At 43.8% G+C, this 17,544-nt stretch overlaps 1 protein-coding gene across 4 annotated transcripts in view; it reads right to left on the reverse strand.

The window, feature by feature from the left end:
* Positions 1-17,544, reverse strand: part of FAM169A (family with sequence similarity 169 member A) — a 165,217-nt gene that overhangs the window by 91,773 nt on the left and 55,900 nt on the right. For all 4 annotated transcript variants that reach the window (XM_073679932.1, XM_073679921.1, XM_073679929.1 and 1 more), the window contains 2 exons: positions 9,955-10,091; positions 9,535-9,634 (listed from right to left, as the gene is read on the reverse strand). In XM_073679932.1, the coding sequence (XP_073536033.1) occupies positions 9,535-9,634; positions 9,955-10,089 (235 nt within the window). In that variant the 5' untranslated portion in view covers positions 10,090-10,091. The remainder of the gene's footprint in view (positions 1-9,534; positions 9,635-9,954; positions 10,092-17,544) is intronic.

Here is a 17,544-nt window from a genome sequence, read left to right on the forward strand (position 1 = left end):
AGATATACCACCTGTGTATAGAATACCAATTTTTTTACTGCACCTAGTGAAGTAAAATCTTTTGGGCATAGCATCATTCTATTAGTCCATCTATACTGACCTCCATCAGGTTGCAAACTGAATATAATTTTTTTCTGCATCTAGCTCTGAAAAAATATTTGGGCTTCTAGCGGTGTGTGGGACTTGGTCTATTAGTCCATCTATACTGACCTCCATCAGGTTGCAAATTAAAAATAATTTTTTTCTGCATCTAGCTCTGAAAAAATATTTGGGCTTCTAGCAGTGTGTGGGACTTGGTCTATTAGTCCATCTATACTGACCTCCATCAGGTTGCAAATTAAAAATAATTTTTTTCTTCATTTATCTCTGAAAAAATATTTGGGCTTCTAGCAGCGTGTGGGACTTGTTCTATTAGTCCATCTATACTGACCTCCATCAGGTTGCAAATTAAAAATAATTTTTTTCTGCATCTAGCTCTGAAAAAATATTTGGGCTTCTAGCAGTGTGTGGGACTTGGTCTATTAGTCCATCTATACTGACCTCCATCAGGTTGCAAATTAAAAATAATTTTTTTCTTCATTTAGCTCTGAAAAAATATTTGGGCTTCTAGCAGCGTGTGGGACTTGTTCTATTAGTCCTTCTATACTGACCTCCAGCAGGTTGCAAATTGAATATAATTTTTTTCTGCATCTAGCTCTGAAAAAATATTTGGGCTTCTAGCGGTGTGTGGGACTTGGTCTATTAGTCCATCTATACTGACCTCCATCAGGTTGCAAATTAAAAATAATTTTTTTCTGCATCTAACTCTGAAAAAATATTTGGGCTTCTAGCAGTGTGTGGGACTTGGTCTATTAGTCCATCTATACTGACCTCCATCAGGTTGCAAATTGAATAAAAAAATTTTCTGCATCTAGCTCTGAAAAAATATTTGGGCTTCTAGCGGTGTGTGGGACTTGGTCTATTAGTCCATCTATACTGACCTCCATCAGGTTGCAAATTAAAAATAATTTTTTTCTGCATCTAACCCAGCCAATAGTTTTGGCCTAATACCACAGTTTGGCCACTCAGCTCTGCTCGGTTACCATCCATTGTTTTTTTGTGCAAAGAACTCCAGAGTTGTGAATTAGTTAACCACCAAAATGAGTGGAAAAAGGCCTGCTGCTGGTGGAAAGGGGAATAGGCGTGTTGGGAAGGGGAAAAAAGGTTGTGTCCGTGGGGTAGGTGCAGAAGAAAGACCATCTTCCAGCCAAACTAAAATGTCTACTTCTTTTAGCGGACAATGTGATAAGATCCCTTTCTTACGGCCACGCCAATCGCTACAAATTCCAGATGAGGCACAAAAACAGCAGGTGCTTCAACGGATATCAAGTGCTCCTTTAAGTGGGCTCTCCTCCACATCAACTTCAACATCACAAATACTCCAGTCCTCAAAGGTGTCACCCAAATCGCACTTGCTTCCTCACAGCTCCCAAATCTCCAGCTGCCCGTCTGAGTATGAGGTAGAACAGATGGTTGAGTCTGCAGAGCTGTTTACTCATACTATAGCCTGGGAATCAGAGGTCGACTCCAGCGCTTCTGTGAATCCAGACGAGGAAATGATCTGCACTGATGCCCAGAATCTTTATGAGTCGGATCCAGGACCAGACGCAGAAGGTTCTGACCATAATGTAGACCCTCATTCCCAAACTGTAACTCCTGTTGGTGGAGACAATGAGGAAGACGATAAGACTCAAATACCTGATTGGAGCGACAACTTTAGTTTTTTGTCAGGGCAGGAACAGGTTGGCTCTGAGGACGACGGGTGTGATAACGCACAGGGTGATGATGATGAGGTCGGAGATCTCACTTACTGTCAACCCACAGTCAGCCAAGAGATGAGGTCAGCAGAGGAGGTGGAGGAAGATGCTAGTGACGACGAGGTCAGGTTGCGCCTTCCTGGACAGAGACGTAGTACTGGAAGCACGTCAACAACTGCATCCTCAAACACAACTCTGCCTCTCACCACAAGTCGTGGTGGCTCTTCAGGTCGCATGGGTGCTAAGCCTTGCATAGCCTGGGCATTTTTTCAGATCGATAAAGATGACCCAACTCGTGTTATCTGTAACATTTGTCAGCAAAAGCTAAGTAGAGGCCAAAAAATACATAGTTTGAGTACTTCATGCATGAACTGGCACATGGACATGAAGCATAAGTTGCAGTGGGAAGCTCAGTGTGCTACAATGCGGCCTAGCCGGCCGGGCCAACCACCGTCTGCCATATCTTGTGCATCCGCGGCCTCTTCATCCTCTGTGACTGGGGGGACAGCAGTCACACCTGTTTTGGGGCGCAGACCTGCCACCTCTTTACCCGCAACAGCCAGCGTGATTGGCAGGTCATCATTTTCTTTGGAGGTGGTAACACCAGCTGGTCTTGAGCGCTGTCCGACATCGATAGCACCACCTTTGGATCAAGGCAACCTAACATGTCCGCCTGCATCTTCCTCACAGACCGGCAGTTTGCCGGGGACACCCTTATCAACCCCGTCTAAGCACAACAGCCAGCCCTCGGTCCCTCAGATGTGGACAAGTAAAAGACCATTTCCTCCTAGCCATGAGAAAGCTGAGAGGTTGAATTTCACCCATCTGCAAGCTCTTGGCTACAGAAATGCTGCCTTTCCGCCTGGTGGACACAGAGGATTTTCGAGACCTTATGTCCGTCGCAGTGCCCCAGTACCAGATGCCCAGTCGGCACTACTTCTCAAAGAAAGGTGTGCCTGCGCTCCACCAGCATGTCGCACACAACATCACCGCTTCTTTGAGAAACTCTGTGTGTGACAGGGTGCATTTCACCACAGACACTTGGACGAGTAGGCATGGACAGGGGCGTTACATGTCGCTGACCGGGCACTGGGTAACTATGGTGACAGCAGGACAAGGGGCTGCTGTCCAAGTCTTGCCGTCCCCACGAGTTGTGCGTCAATCCTCTTTATGTCAAAGTTCCTCCACTGCTTCTGCCTCCTCAACCTCCTCTCGGTCTTCCACCTGCACCCAAAGCCTGTCTGGTCATGCCACAAGCTTTCTAACTGCGCAGAAGGGATCCTGCACACCTCCTTACTATGCTGGCAGTAGGGCTCAACGTCATCAGGCGGTTTTTACATTGAAATGTCTGGGAAATGTGAGTCACACAGCTGAGGAGTTGTGGTCAGCTCTGGAGAACCAATTTCATGAATGGTTGTCTCCACTGGACCTGAAACCAGGGAAGGCCGTGTGCGACAATGCTGCAAACCTGGGTGCGGCCCTTCGCCGGGGCAATGTCACACACGTGCCTTGTATGGCTCACGTGTTGAACCTGGTTGTCCAGCAATTTGTAGCCCACTATCCCAGACTAGATGGCCTTCTGCAGAGGGCACGGTCGCTGTGTGCTCACTTCCGCCGTTCGCATCCCGCAGCTCAGCGACTTACATCTCTACAGAAGTCGTTGGGCCTGCCACTTCACCGGCTAAAATGCGATGTGCCTACCCGGTGGAATTCAACTCTGCACATGTTGCAGCGACTGTGGCAGCACCGACAAGCCCTGGTGCAATACGTTCTGACGTATAGCCTGGGCCAACGAGATTCAGAGGTGGGGCAAATCACGCTGGAGGAGTGGTCTCAGATCAGGGACCTATGCACCCTTCTGCACAGTTTTGAAATGGCGACGAAGATGTTTAGTGCTGACGATGCCATTATCAGCATGACTATTCCGGTGATTTACATGCTGGAGCACATGTTAAACAGAATTCGGAGTCAGGTGGTGGCACAAGAGGAGGTGGAGGAAGTAGAGGAGGAGGAGTTGTATGCGGAAGGGCTAACATCTGCAAGGTCCAGACGGTCGGCAGCACCAAGGCGGCAGGCATGTGAGGGTGGGGGAGATGATTTTACCAGGGCGCATGGTAGCAGCCAAACTAGTGAGGAAGGTGCAGGAGCCCAGGAAGAAGTGGAGGACGAACTGATGGAAGACTCATCAGATGAGGGAGACCTTGATCACATTTCTGTTGTGCGAGGTTGGGGGGAGAGGACAGAGGAAGGAAGCATGATTGTTACCTCGCCACCAACACAACAGGGACTTGGTGCTCCTGGATGCGCAACACACATGAGTGCCTTCTTGCTGCACTACCTGCAACATGACCCTCGAATTGTGAGAATTAGAAATAATCCTGACTACTGGGTTGCCACACTGTTAGATCCCCGGTACAAAAGTAAATTTGCAGAAATTATTCCTGCCATAGAAAGGGATGCACGCATGCAGGAGTATCAGCAGAGACTGTTGCAGAATCTTACATGTGCTTTTCCACAAAATACCAGTGGTGCACGTAGTGAATCTCACAGTTCCAACTTGCCAACCGTGGGACCGTCAAGTGTTCAGCACTCAAACCGTAACAGAACCACAGTATCTGCTGGTAACATCAATTTTGCGGAATCATTTCACCACTTTTTTAGCCCATCCTTTGCAAGGCCACAGGAGACAAGAAGTCTGACACATAGTCAACGCCTAGAGACGATGGTACAGGAGTATCTCCAAGTAAACATTGAAGCCACGACTGTGTCACTGGACCCTTGCTCTTTTTGGGCTTCCAATCTGGATAAATGGCCGGAGCTAGCCACTTACGCCTTGGAGATCTTGTCATGCCCCGCAGCCAGCGTTCTGTCTGAACGTGTGTTCAGCGCTGCTGGTGGTGTGCTGACAGATAAGCGCACGCGGCTCTCCACTGATAATGTAGACAGACTCACGTTCATAAAGATGAACAAATCATGGATCCGAAACGACTTTTCTACCCCTGTGTCATCCTGGGGAGAGTAAAAGCTTGATGATTGGTTAAAATCACCCTACCAACCGTTTTAAGCTTTCAAATTACTAATCATGTTTATCTGTATCTTGACTGGAAAATAATTTGGGCTTTGTAGCAGTGTGCAGCACTGATCCTATTAGGCCATCTATAATAAGCTTCACCAGATTTAAAATTAAAAATAATTTTTAGCTGCATCTAGCCCGGAAAATAATTTTGGGGCTCCGAGATGCGCAAGACACATAAGTGCCTTCTTGCTGCACTACCTGCAGCATGACCCTCATATTGTCAGAATTCGAAGTAATCATGACTACTGGGTTGCCACACTCTTAGATCCCCCAAACTTTTCGATCAACCTTTTCATTTTAATAAAGACCAAAAAAATGGTCATTTTTGAAATTATAAGCATTAGCAGGTTGTTAGAAACTGAAATCAAACAGTTTTCAACTCAAAACTTTATTCTAGGTGATGTTACATTTTCACATAGGACCCCTTGTTCGAAAGGAGCTTCTGAACTCTCTCGTCCATTGAATTTGTCAGGTTTTGGATGGTTTCTGCTTCAATTGTTTTGCATGAGGACAGAATACCCTCCCAGAGCTGTTGCTTAGATGTGAACTGCCTCCCGCCATCATAGACACTCCTTTTAATGATGCTCCAAAGGTTCTGAATGGGGTAGAGGTCAGGGGAGCATGGGGGTCACACCATAAGTTTGTCCCCTTTTATGCCCATATCAGCCAGAGATGCAGATGTTTTATGTGCAGCATGAGATGGTGCATTATCATGCAGAAAAATGATCTTGCTGTGAAATACACGGTTCTTCTTCTTGAACCATGGCAGGAAGTGCTGTTTGAGAAAATCCACATACATTATGGAGTTCATCTTTAGCGCCTTCAGGGATCCTAAAGGGGCCGACAATCTCTCTCCCCATGATTCCAGCCCAAAACATTACTCCACCTCCTCCTTGTTGGCGCTGTAGCCGTGTTTGCGTGGGGTGTCCATCAACCAGCCATCCTCCACTCCATTCATCTGGACCATCGAGCGCTGCACGGCACTCATCCGTGAACAAAACAGTTTTGAAATCAGTCTTCATGTAATGTTTGGCCCACTGGAGCCGTTTCTGCTTGTGTGAAGTGGATAGAGGAGGTCGACAGGATGGCGTATGCACAGCTGCAAACCTCTGAAGGACCCTGCATCTTGTTGTTCGGGGGACGTTGGAGGCACAAGCAGCTTCAAAAACTTGTCTGCTGCTATGACAAGGCTTTTTTGCCGCTGCTCTTTCAACCTGACGTAATTGCCTGTAGGAAAGAGTCCTCAATTTGCCCTTATCAGCACGCACACGTGTGTACTGTGAATCAGCTACATACTTCTTGATTGCCAAGACACTTCATCCTGATCATCGCACAATGTTGATTGTAGTCATGCCTTGACCTAAACACTCCACAATTTGTTGCTTCTCAGCAGCCGACACATCCTTTTTCTTTCCCATTTTGGCAGAAAATGTAGGCTGCTTAATAATGTGAGAGAGCCTTCTTAAGTAGTCTTGCCTTTCATTGGACACACCTGCCAAACTAATTAGCACAGGTGTCTGCAATTGCTTACAGTGATATAAAGAGCCCTGACACACATCACCATCAATGAGTTTAACTGACAAACAAACAAATTCTTCCCTTATCACTCCTAAACACTTTTTGCATAATAATTTGGAACGCGGTGTACATGTGCTTTTCCACAAAACACCATATGTTCACGTAGTGAATCTTACAGTTCTAACTTGCCAACCGTGGTCTGTATGGAATTGTTCAATAAAGGGCCCAAAATTAAGATAACATAGATGGGAGAGGTCTCTATGAATAGGAATTCCTAAGTATTTGATACCCTGTGAGGGCCAGGCAAAGGGAAAGTTGGACTGGATGGAATCCTATATGGATTTAGGGAGGGAGACATCGAGGGCCTCAGACTTCGCTGCATTGATTTTAAAATTTTACCATGTAACAAAGTGATCTATTTCAGCCATAACAGCAGGGATGGATATATGTGATTGAGTGATATATACTAGGACATCATCAGCAAATAGAGAGCACTTGTACTCGGTGCCTCCCACCTCAATCCACCTAATATTGGGGTTATGGAGAATTGATGAGAGCAGGTGCTCCGTCACTAGGATGTATAAGAGAGGGGACAGAGGACATCCCTGCCTTGTCCCATTGGTGATTGTGAAAGGTGATGAAAATGTTCTGACGCACCCCCAGGGCCTTGGGACACCCGGAGCCGGACCCTTTTTGGTGGATGCTGGTGGTTGTAGTCTTCGTGGCGGCGATCCGGTTCCGTGGCTCAGGGCGGTCAAACCAGTGGCGGAACTATTTATGTGGTTTTGATGTTTAAATGTCCGACTACGCCACCCGTGGATTGCGGTCAGAGTGAACCGCCGCTACAGGGCAGACCGCTAAGGCTGGTGTTGTGGATGCAGCAGAGCGTAGCATAACTCCCCACGGGAGGAGTATAGCCTCAGGGCAGTGTATGCGGAGGATGGGGGTGATGGTGCAGGGCAGCAGCAGTAACGACACGGAGTCAGTGATGCAGTTCAGGGCCTTTACTCACAGTTCTTATTATCCAGACCACGTCTGCAGGTAACGGCTGCCCACGTCGTACTGTGCTCACCAGGTGAGGGGCTCAGACAACTCCCAGATAACTTTGGAGCGCTTCACAGGACCCCCTTTGTGTGTCCTTTGTCTGGCCTTTCTTACCAACACTTCTGTCCGGCTGCCTCGGGCCTCCTCTTGGTAAACTTGGCGCCAGTTTCCCTGACCCTATGTGGTGCCTTCCTAGCGGGTGGAGCAAGGGGCTGCGCCACATAAAATGTCAGAGCCTCCGGTTTCTAGCTGAGGGTCGTTTCCTGCCTCCACTAGTTCGGGGACCGGTCTCCCCCTTTGGCCTGACCCCTCCACGCAGGTGGATTCGGGCGTGCGGTGGCGACTCGCCCGTCCGCACCCCTGGGATCCCTTCATTCCTCGTTCCTGGAGCCTTCTCCGCTCCTCTTCCTTCCTTCTCCCTCTTGCAGGCCTGGGCCTCTGTTACTAGGCCCGCCTCCGGAGCAGAGCTCATGCAGAGCCCCTGCTCCCTGCCACTTCTGCTCAGACTTCTCTGCACTGAACTAAGATGGTGCCCACCTTTTATACTCCCTTCTCAATGCACCCAGGAACTGCTTCCTCCCTGCTCCTGCACTGCAGGGTTCCCCTTCCTCAGTGTTCCCTCCCCCCACTCCAGCCATGGACAGGGACTGTCGTGCCCATCTCAGGGGCATATTGGTCGCCCTGCCCCACGGCAATGTGGTGTAATGCATGCAGGTGTCGGGTCCTAATCCACACTCCATCCTTATCTGAGAGTGAGATATCACACCTCTGGGTGAGGTGCAATACGTCTGTAGCAACCGAGCCCTCGGTGCTACAGTTCCATTTATCTTCAGCCTAGGTGACGTATTGTGATACAGGGCCGTGATTTTGGCTATAAAAGGGTCCCCTAGACCCCTACCCCAAGCTTTTTAAGAGAATCATATATGGCGTGCCAGGAGACTCTATGGAATGCTTTCTCAGCATCCAACGAGAGTATCTACTTACAAATTTTTAACTGCATCTAGCCCAGGAAATACTTTGTGCCTAGTAGCAGTGTCTGCTAGTCAGCGGATTATCCCGACTGTTAAGCAAGCTACACCACCTGTAGTTTGGACACTTAATTTTTTCAAAGGAAATGCTTCGGGACCACGGGATACTCAGTGAAGAGCATCAGGAGGCACCCCAAGGCATAGGGGCTGGGACTGGCACTAGGATGCCTTGCGGTGGACAGCCGAGCTCGATCCTTATAAAAGCTTTTTAACTGCAGCAGCTTTAGTGGACGCTACTGGAGCTGGAATTACGCGGCTGCTGGCATGAGACTTGCCCTCCAATAGATCCTTGTAAATGGATTTAAAGTGTATTCATTCAAATTAGAGGGACAATTTAAATTAAAAAGCTTAGAGCTGCCTCCACCACAGGGGGGCTCTCTCGACCCACCAGCGGACAGGCACCAGTATTGGGAGAGGGGGGCTGGCCGTCAGGGTTCACCGCGGCTCTGGCACAAACAAGGCGACACGGAGGTGGCACGGGCAGGAGCGGACTGGCCGTCTCGGCTTCTCACTTTTTGGATTTTAGAAGGGCATGACATGCCTATATCTGTGTCTCCCCCTCCTTTAACTCCTCCACCTCTTTTCTTTTCGCATGACTATATGTACTTGTCACTTTTCCATGTGTTAGTTGTGTCTTCTGAGCAGTTTGTCAGCTTTTGGACACCTTTGAAGGTGTTTTCTATGTGTTTCTATGTGTTTTTGTTTGCCTGCCATTGGTTTTAACGGTGTTCGAAGGTGTTCGACGAACAGTTCGACGAACAGTTCGGCGAACACACGGGTGTTCGACGAACCGAACCGAACTCGAACACTACGGGGGTGGCTCAACACTATTAGAGACATAGACTTAGCCAATATTAACACAGAAACCGTTACCAGGAATTTGTGGAAAGTGGGACTTTATTAAAATATCTGTTTTTTAAGTATGGATAAAGCAGATTAGTTAATAGCCTCATGGCTTCGGTGTGATCTGTGGGCATGTTATTAACTGCTGTAATCTTCGTGTTTTACATAAAAAATATTTTCTTTTCAGCTATGTGAAATATTAAAAAAAAAGTAATTAGAATTGACCTACCTGTCAGCGGATCTTCTGGTGCAAAAAGAGCCAGAACTTTGTGTGTTTGATCTCCTCCATAAAGTGGCACATACCCTACAGTACTAAGACTGATTGGCACCTGGAAAAAAAAATCCAATAACGATCAACATATTTGAAATATTTACTATGACTGCTTTATATGTATTTTTTGTTTCCAGAAAACATATCCTTTTTTTTTGTTAACACCTTCTAAAAGGAAATTCAATAAAGGTTTTCTACCGAGAACCCAAAGAGAACTACCTGGCCCCTAAAGCAGGAGTATTGCCATACAGAATTAGTCCTCATTCAGTCATCCATTTGGTCAGAGTCAGTTTTTCCATCAGTGTGATTCATCAGGAATTTTCACTTATGAAAATTATAAATAAATAAATAAGGTAATCTATGTATAAATTACGGTACCTCTCTTCCATCCCGCGATGATAAATACTCTGGGTTATCCGGGTCTGCACATCGGAGATAGGACAAATAATCCTCCGAAAGGCTCTCCAGCTCATCATGGCTACAGTTCTCCAAGATATCGGCAGGGAAGGCCATTCCTGAAATATACATCACATGTAAAGAATTTAAAATGTGATGTACTTAAACCAAAATAACATATGTAGGCTGATACTAAAACGCTATATACAGAGTGGGCCATTTATATGGATACACCTAAATTAAATGGGAATGGTTGGTGATATCAACTTCCTGTTTGTGGCACACTAGTATATGGGAGGGGGAAAACTTTTCCAGATGGGTGGTGACCATGGCGGCCATTTTGAAGTTGGCCATTTTGGATCCAACTTTATTTATTTCAATGGGAAGAGGGTCATGTGACACATCAAACTTATTGAGAATTTCATAAGAAAAACAATGGTGTGCTTGGTTTTAATGTAACTTTATTCTTTCATGAGTTTTTTACAAGTTTATGACCACTTATAAAATGTGTTCAAAGTGCTGCCCATTGTGTTGGATTGTCAATACAACCCTCTTCTCCCACTCTTGACACACTGAAAGCAACACCGCAGAAGAAATGCTAGCACAGGCTTCCAGTATCTGTTGTTTCAGATGCTGCACATCTCGTATCTTGATGGTATGGTATATGGGGTACAAAGATAGTGAGACCATTCTTCATCAATGGAAACCTCAATGCCACTGGATATCTGAAATTGCTACATGATGATGTGTTGCCCTCTTTATGCACTGAAGATGGCACGTTCCCTGAGTTTTTCCAACAAGATGGTGCACCACCACATTATGGGTGTCAGGTCCGAGCATTCCTACATGAACAGTTTCCTGGAAAGTGGATTGGTCGTCGTGGGCCAGTTGAATGGCCACCAAGGTCTCCCGATCAGACCCCCTTAGACTCATATCTTTGGGGTCATCTGAAGGCAACTGTCTATGCTGTGAAGATACCAGATGTGCAGCATCTGAAACAACAGATACTGGAAGCCTGTGCTAGCATTTCTTCTGCGGTGTTGCTATCAGTGTGTCAAGAATGGGAGAATAGGGTTGCATTGACAATCCAACACAATGGGCAGCACTTTGAACACATTTTATAAGTGGTCATAAACTTGTAAAAAAGTCATGAAAGAATAAAGTTACGTTAAGACCAAGCACACCACTGTTTTTCTTATGAAATTCTCAATAAGTTTGATGTGTCACATGACCCTCTTTCCATTGAAAAAAATAAAGTTGGATCCAAAATGACCGACTTCAAAATGGACGCTGTGGTCACCACCCGTCTGGAAAAGTTTTCCCCCTCCCATATACTAATGTGCCACAAACAGGAAGTTGATATCATCAACCATTCTCATTTAATTTAGGTGTATCCATATAAATGGCCCACCCTGTACAATTTGGCCACCGGAGAAAGGAAATTTGAGATGACCCACTCCATGGAGGGGAATCCAAGAAAAGAGATGGAAGAGTAGGCAAACAGGTACAAGATCTTTATTGCCACTAGAGCCTGATTTTAATTTTACTATGTCCTCTCAGAAGGTATTAAGAATTTTTCCTCTTGGTATATAGCATGACTTAAAGCACCACTCCAGTCAAGTATGAGAATTAATTCCCTATTTTTGGTAATTCTGATATATAACATGTAATGACTCAGATTACGGAATGGCTATGGCAACGGTGTGTATTTGGAATTGCAAAAAGTTTTTTTTTCATTTGGAGTTTTTTCTTAACATATCATAGTTACATAGGTTGAAAAAAGAACTATGTCCATCAAGTTCAACCTTTCTCCACCAATTATACATTTTGTCACTAAATTAACTATAACCCACAATGTTATGTGTATCGAGGAAATCATCCAGACGAGCAACTGGAGTAACATACGCCATAATTTTCCATAAGTTTGACGGGCGAGCGTAGCCCTCCCCCATTCTGGCATCTCCCAAGCTCCCACCCGTTTTGGCAAAGATGCTTTAAACTGGTGAAAACGGCAAAAGTAACTCCACATTGTGCACAAAATGTTGTGACTATTCAAAATGTTTTACAATAGTTTTCTGGTGTAAACGTTTTGATATATAGGGCCAACACTATCCATTCGAGCCCCAGAAACAGGATAATGGAGTTGGGCATGTAGAAATTTGGGAGAGAGCTGTGAAAGAGGAAAATTAATTCCAAGTCTATGGTGAGGCCAGATGTAATACTTGTTTGAGGCAGAATGCAGATACACAAACTGGTTTTCGGTTTCGGACCAGAGCCTCTTTCAGTTGAGCGTGCCAACTCACATGACGAAGGCTCCAGTCCAGAGACAAAAACTGGTTTGTGTATCTGCATTCTGCCTCAATAAAGTATTGTATCTGGACTCAGCATGGACTCGGAATTAATTTTCCTCCAAAGTTAACAGTGCGCTCTGAAATTTCTACAACCCAACTCCTCCATATCCATTACCTGATTAATCGGTTAACCAAGAAGGAAGAGTAACAGCAGTCAATAAACAGAGGTGAGTGTATACTGTTACACTATATACACTGTGTTATACACAGACATGATCCATCTAAAGAAGGTCCCACCATCCACTACCTCTTCCAGTTACAGACGAAAACTGCCCTCTGTTGGGATATCAGTCACAAGTGAAGATCCAGGTCTGCTAAAATTGAGCAGCCCTGACATGCTGAGGGCACCTGGCGATCACAGGATCAGGGGGGTCCAATAGAGGCAGCAGCAGCCCCTTCCTCTAATTATTGCATAATGGCCACTATTCAATAATTAGAAGAGAAAGAGAAGATTACATTACACAACATACATTGGCGCAGAATTAAAACCCATGACCAAACAATGTACAGTCATGAGAAAAAGTAAGTACACCCCCTTTGAATTTTATGATTTTAAATACCAGGACATAATTTCAAAAAATAACAACTGGTCTTAAAATTAGGCGAATACATTAGGAGAACAGCAACACGTTACACAATGTCATTACATATTTATCAAAAAATAGGCCAAAATGCAGAAGCAGTGTATGAAAAATTAAGTACACCCTATGAGTCAAGAGTTTGTTGAAAGACGTTTAGCAGCAATAACTTGAAGTGATCATTTTGTGTATGACTTTATCAGTCTCTCCCATCGTTCTGAAGGACTTCTGTCTCACTTTTCTTTACAATGTTGCAGTTCATTAAGGTTTGTAGGCATTTGTTTAAGACAGCTCTCTGAACTCCTCAACGCCCAATGCGATTTTTTCATTTTTGTGTTTTTTCCTCCCTTTCTTCCAAAAGTCATAATTTTTTCAATTTTCCGTTGACAGAGCTGTGCGAAGGCTCGATTTTATGTGGGACAAGATGTAATTTTGAATGACATCATTCATCTTACCATACAATGGACTGAAAAACAGGAAAGAAATTCAAAGTCGTGTGAAATGGTGAATTGAAATGCAATTTTGCCACATTTTGGGGGTTGTTTTTACAGCACTCATTGTGTAGTAAAAATAACCTGGAAAAATAATTTTCCAGGTCAGCATGAGTACGCCGACACCAACCTTCCATAAAAAATTTTCTTTAATTGGAGGAAAAATATTCAGAAGTTCATAAAAAAAAATTGGTTTCTGTTATTTTTGGGGTTTTTTCTTGTAATGTTTTTAAATTTTGGTTGAGCTGTGCAAGGGCTTATTGTTTGCGTAGCAAGCTGATGGTTTTATCAATATCACCTTGGGGTACCATGATGCTTTGATCACTTCTTATTGTATTTTTTAGGGAAGTATGGTGCCTAAAAAACAATTTTGGAGTTTTGTTTTTTTTCGTTACGGTATTTACTCTACGGGTTAATTTCTCATATTTTTATAGAACAGATTTCTTTATTTTCAATGGAAGAAAAGATGGGTGATTACATTGTTTTTTATTAGCTTTTAAATATATATACAGCGGGGGAAATAAGTATTTAACACGTCACACGTTTTCTAAGTAAATATATTTCTGAAGGTGATATTGGCATGAATTATAACCAGATATCAGTAACAACTCATCCAATTCACACAGGCAAAGAAATCAAACCGGAAAAACACCATACCAAGAGTGAAGTTTGGAGGTGGGAACATCATGGTGTGGGGCTGTTTTTTGGCATACGACACTGGCAAACTTCATATAATTGAAGGGAGGATGAATGGACAAATGTACCAAGACACACTTGATAAAAATCTGCTGCCACTTACCAGGATGATGAAGATGAAACGAAAACACACAGCCAAGGAAACGCTTAATTGGTTTCAGAGAAATGGTTATAAAGTTGGTAGAATGCCCCAGCCAATCACCTGACCCAAATCCAATAGAGAATGTATGGAAGTAAAGCTCAGAGTTCATAGAAGGAGCCCACAAAAGCTTCAGGATTTGAACACATGGCCTCAAATTTGTCTCTTGAATACTTTGGTATACAGCGGCGTTCATGGTTGACTCAATGACTGCAAGGTGCCCAAGATCAGTGGCTGCAAAACAATCTCAAATTATCACTCTTCATCACCATGCATGACAGTTGGTATGAGATGTTTGAGCTGAAACGTGGCACAGGGCATTATGGCCAAACATCTCCACTTTGGTCTCATCTGTCCAAAGGATATTGTCCTAGAAGTCTTATAGTTTGTTCAGATATAACCGTGCAAATTTTACCCATACTGCCATGTTTTTAGAAAGAATAGTCTTTCCCCTGGCAACTCTTCTAAACAAGTCATACTTGTTCAGCCTTTTTCTAATTGTACTGCCATGGAATTGAACATGCTCAGGCCTTGAGAGTTTGACCTGTAGCGCTTGGGTTTTTAACAATTTCTCTGAGCATTGCGCGGTCTGAACTTGGGCTGAGTTTGCAGAAACGACCACTCTTAGAATGATTGTCAGCCGTCTTGAATGTTTTTGTCTTGTGAATAATCTTTCTTCCTGTAGAATGATGTACAATAAATTGAAAATGACCGTTCCCAGATGGATGGACAGCAACAGTTTCTTCCCTAAGATCATTGCTGATGTCTTTCCTCATAGGCACACGCACCTTTTAGGCTGCGTGCCCACGTTGCGTATTACAAGCGTATATGCTGCGGAATTTCCGCAGCGTAAACGCTTGTAAAACGCATGTATATCCGCACCCCATGGTCCCCAATGGCATTCCGCAATGTCAATGCCCATGCTGCGGATTTTTCCACAGCGTATATGCTGCGGTCAAAAATCCGCAGCATGTTCATTAATTTTGCGTTTCCGCATGCGGAATCAATGCGTGGATGGTACCCAAGTCTGGAGGAGTGGAGACTCTCCTCCAGACCTGGGTACCAAAGAACCTGTGAAAAAAAGAAAAAATAAAGTTTATACTTATCTTCTGATGTTTTCCCTCCGTCGCGCTGTTGTCTGAAGGACCTGCCACGTCATTGAGTCATGTGACCCATCACATGACTCAATGACTTCACCGCAGGTCCTGCACACAACAGCGTGAGCCGCTCAAGACTCCGGACGGGGCAGAGAATGCATCGCAAAGTGAGTATAAACTTTATTTTTTTATTTTTTACCATTCTGATTCTTTTTTTTTTAACTATTACTTGGTCACACTATATAAATCCATGCCGGTTGCAAGGATTTATATAGTGTGAACAAGTTGTCAAGCACTTTTCCAAGTGATGCTTAAATCACTTGGAGAAGTGCTTGATAACCCGCATGCGGAAATGCATGCAAAGACGCTGCAAAGACGCATCACAAACGCTTCTACCTGGCGGGAAAACCGCATGTAAAATCCGCATGCGATTTTCCCGCCAGGGAGAAGCGTAAAAAATATGCTTCATTTCCGCAACGTGGGCACTTAGCCTTATAGAGTTATTCACACTTTGATTAATAATTAATTAAAGAGGTTGTCCACTACTTTTACATTGATGACCTATCCCTAAGATAGGTCATAAATGTCTGATCGGCCAAGTAAACAGAACAGCTCGGCAAGTGAGTACTTCCCGCCGGAGGCTACCGACACCGATAATAGCTGATCAGAAGGGGTGGCGGGTGTAGGACCCCGGCCTATCAGACATTGATGACCTATCCTAAGGATAGGTCATCAATGTAAGAGTATTGGACAACCTCTTTAAAAGCATGGGATTACTAGCACCTTGCTGCTACATACCCTTTTAAATTCTTTAGAAGCTGTAAGGGTGTACTTATTTTTGACACACTGCTTCTGCATTTTGGCCTACATTTGTTAAATAAATGTGTAATTTATCAGGGTTCTTGGTCACCTGAGGTTGTATTTACCTAATTTTAAGACATACTAAAGACCAGATTTTTTTTATTACCTTTTGACGAATAACATTATGGAATTCAAAGAGGGTGTACTTAGTTATTCTTATGACTTGAACATATTTTGTGCTTGGTCATTAAGTTAATGATAATTTCAAATGTATTTTCTTCAGTTTTGACTGCATACAGCTAATGCAAAGGATGAAATCTAACACTTCTCATAAAGACTCGGTCCACACATGCTTCATACTGCAGCTCTTCTTTATCAGACTGACTGCTGTGTATATGCACAAGCCCACCAGACCATAAGCAGCTTACCCACCAATGAGACACTGGGATGGGCAAGTAGCATCATAGTACCCTAGCTGCTCATACAGGTGCTTTATAGTAAGCATCCGGTGTTCATCACAAGTAGAGCACTTGTACGTCACCCCTGCTTACATAATAGGTTGCTGGGTCGATGAGGAATGGTTGCATTTTTCACTAGTGACTGGGAATGTTTCTATTGATCTGTGTGACTCTGTGTTGTTACTGTCCACCAGCTTGTCAGTTTAGATACGTATCACATCATCAGCACTTGTAGCCAAACCTCCTCTCATCGTCAATGGCTGCTTCCACATGGATGAGCACGTTCTATACAGCCTTGAGCAAAGGACTCATTAAAACTCTCATGCAGAAAGGATATTGAAGTGGAAAAGAATGTCCAAATAAAACAAAAAATGTGACCTCGTCGCTTCCCTGAAAATAGAAAAAACAAACCTATGCAAAAACATGGATATTGTGCAGAATATCAGAGGCTGGAAAAAAATGGATAATTGAAGAGAGCAGCAACTAACCAATTCAAGATCATGGACTCAAATGTTTTTTTATTTTCCAGCGTTCATTGTGTGATAAAAAATATTACCTGGCAACATGATTCTCCAGGTCAGTACGATTACAGCAATACCAAACTTGTATAGTTTTTTTCAATGGTGAAAAAAATCAGAAATTAAAATATAGAAAATTGGCTTGTGTCGACATTTTCTGAAATCTGTAAGTTTATTATTTTTCTGACAATTGAGCTGTGAGAGTGCTTGTTTTATTTTGAGGGAAGCTGACAATCTTATTGAAACTATTTTGGGTTAAATTCAACATTCTGAACAGTTTTTATTGAAAGTTTTTTTGCAGAGGTGCAGTCACTGAAAAAATCTTAGATTTTTTTTTCCTTACGGCATTTACCGAATGGGTTAAATAAATTGAATAGATCATAGTTTTATGGATGTAGCAATACTAAAAATGTTTCATATATTTAATTTTTTATATATATCTT

The sequence above is a fragment of the Phyllobates terribilis genome, unplaced genomic scaffold (assembly GCF_046119375.1).
Source record: "Phyllobates terribilis strain yellow unplaced genomic scaffold, ASM4611937v1 Scaffold_1__5_contigs__length_1240528914, whole genome shotgun sequence".
Lineage (NCBI taxonomy): Eukaryota > Metazoa > Chordata > Amphibia > Anura > Dendrobatidae > Phyllobates > Phyllobates terribilis.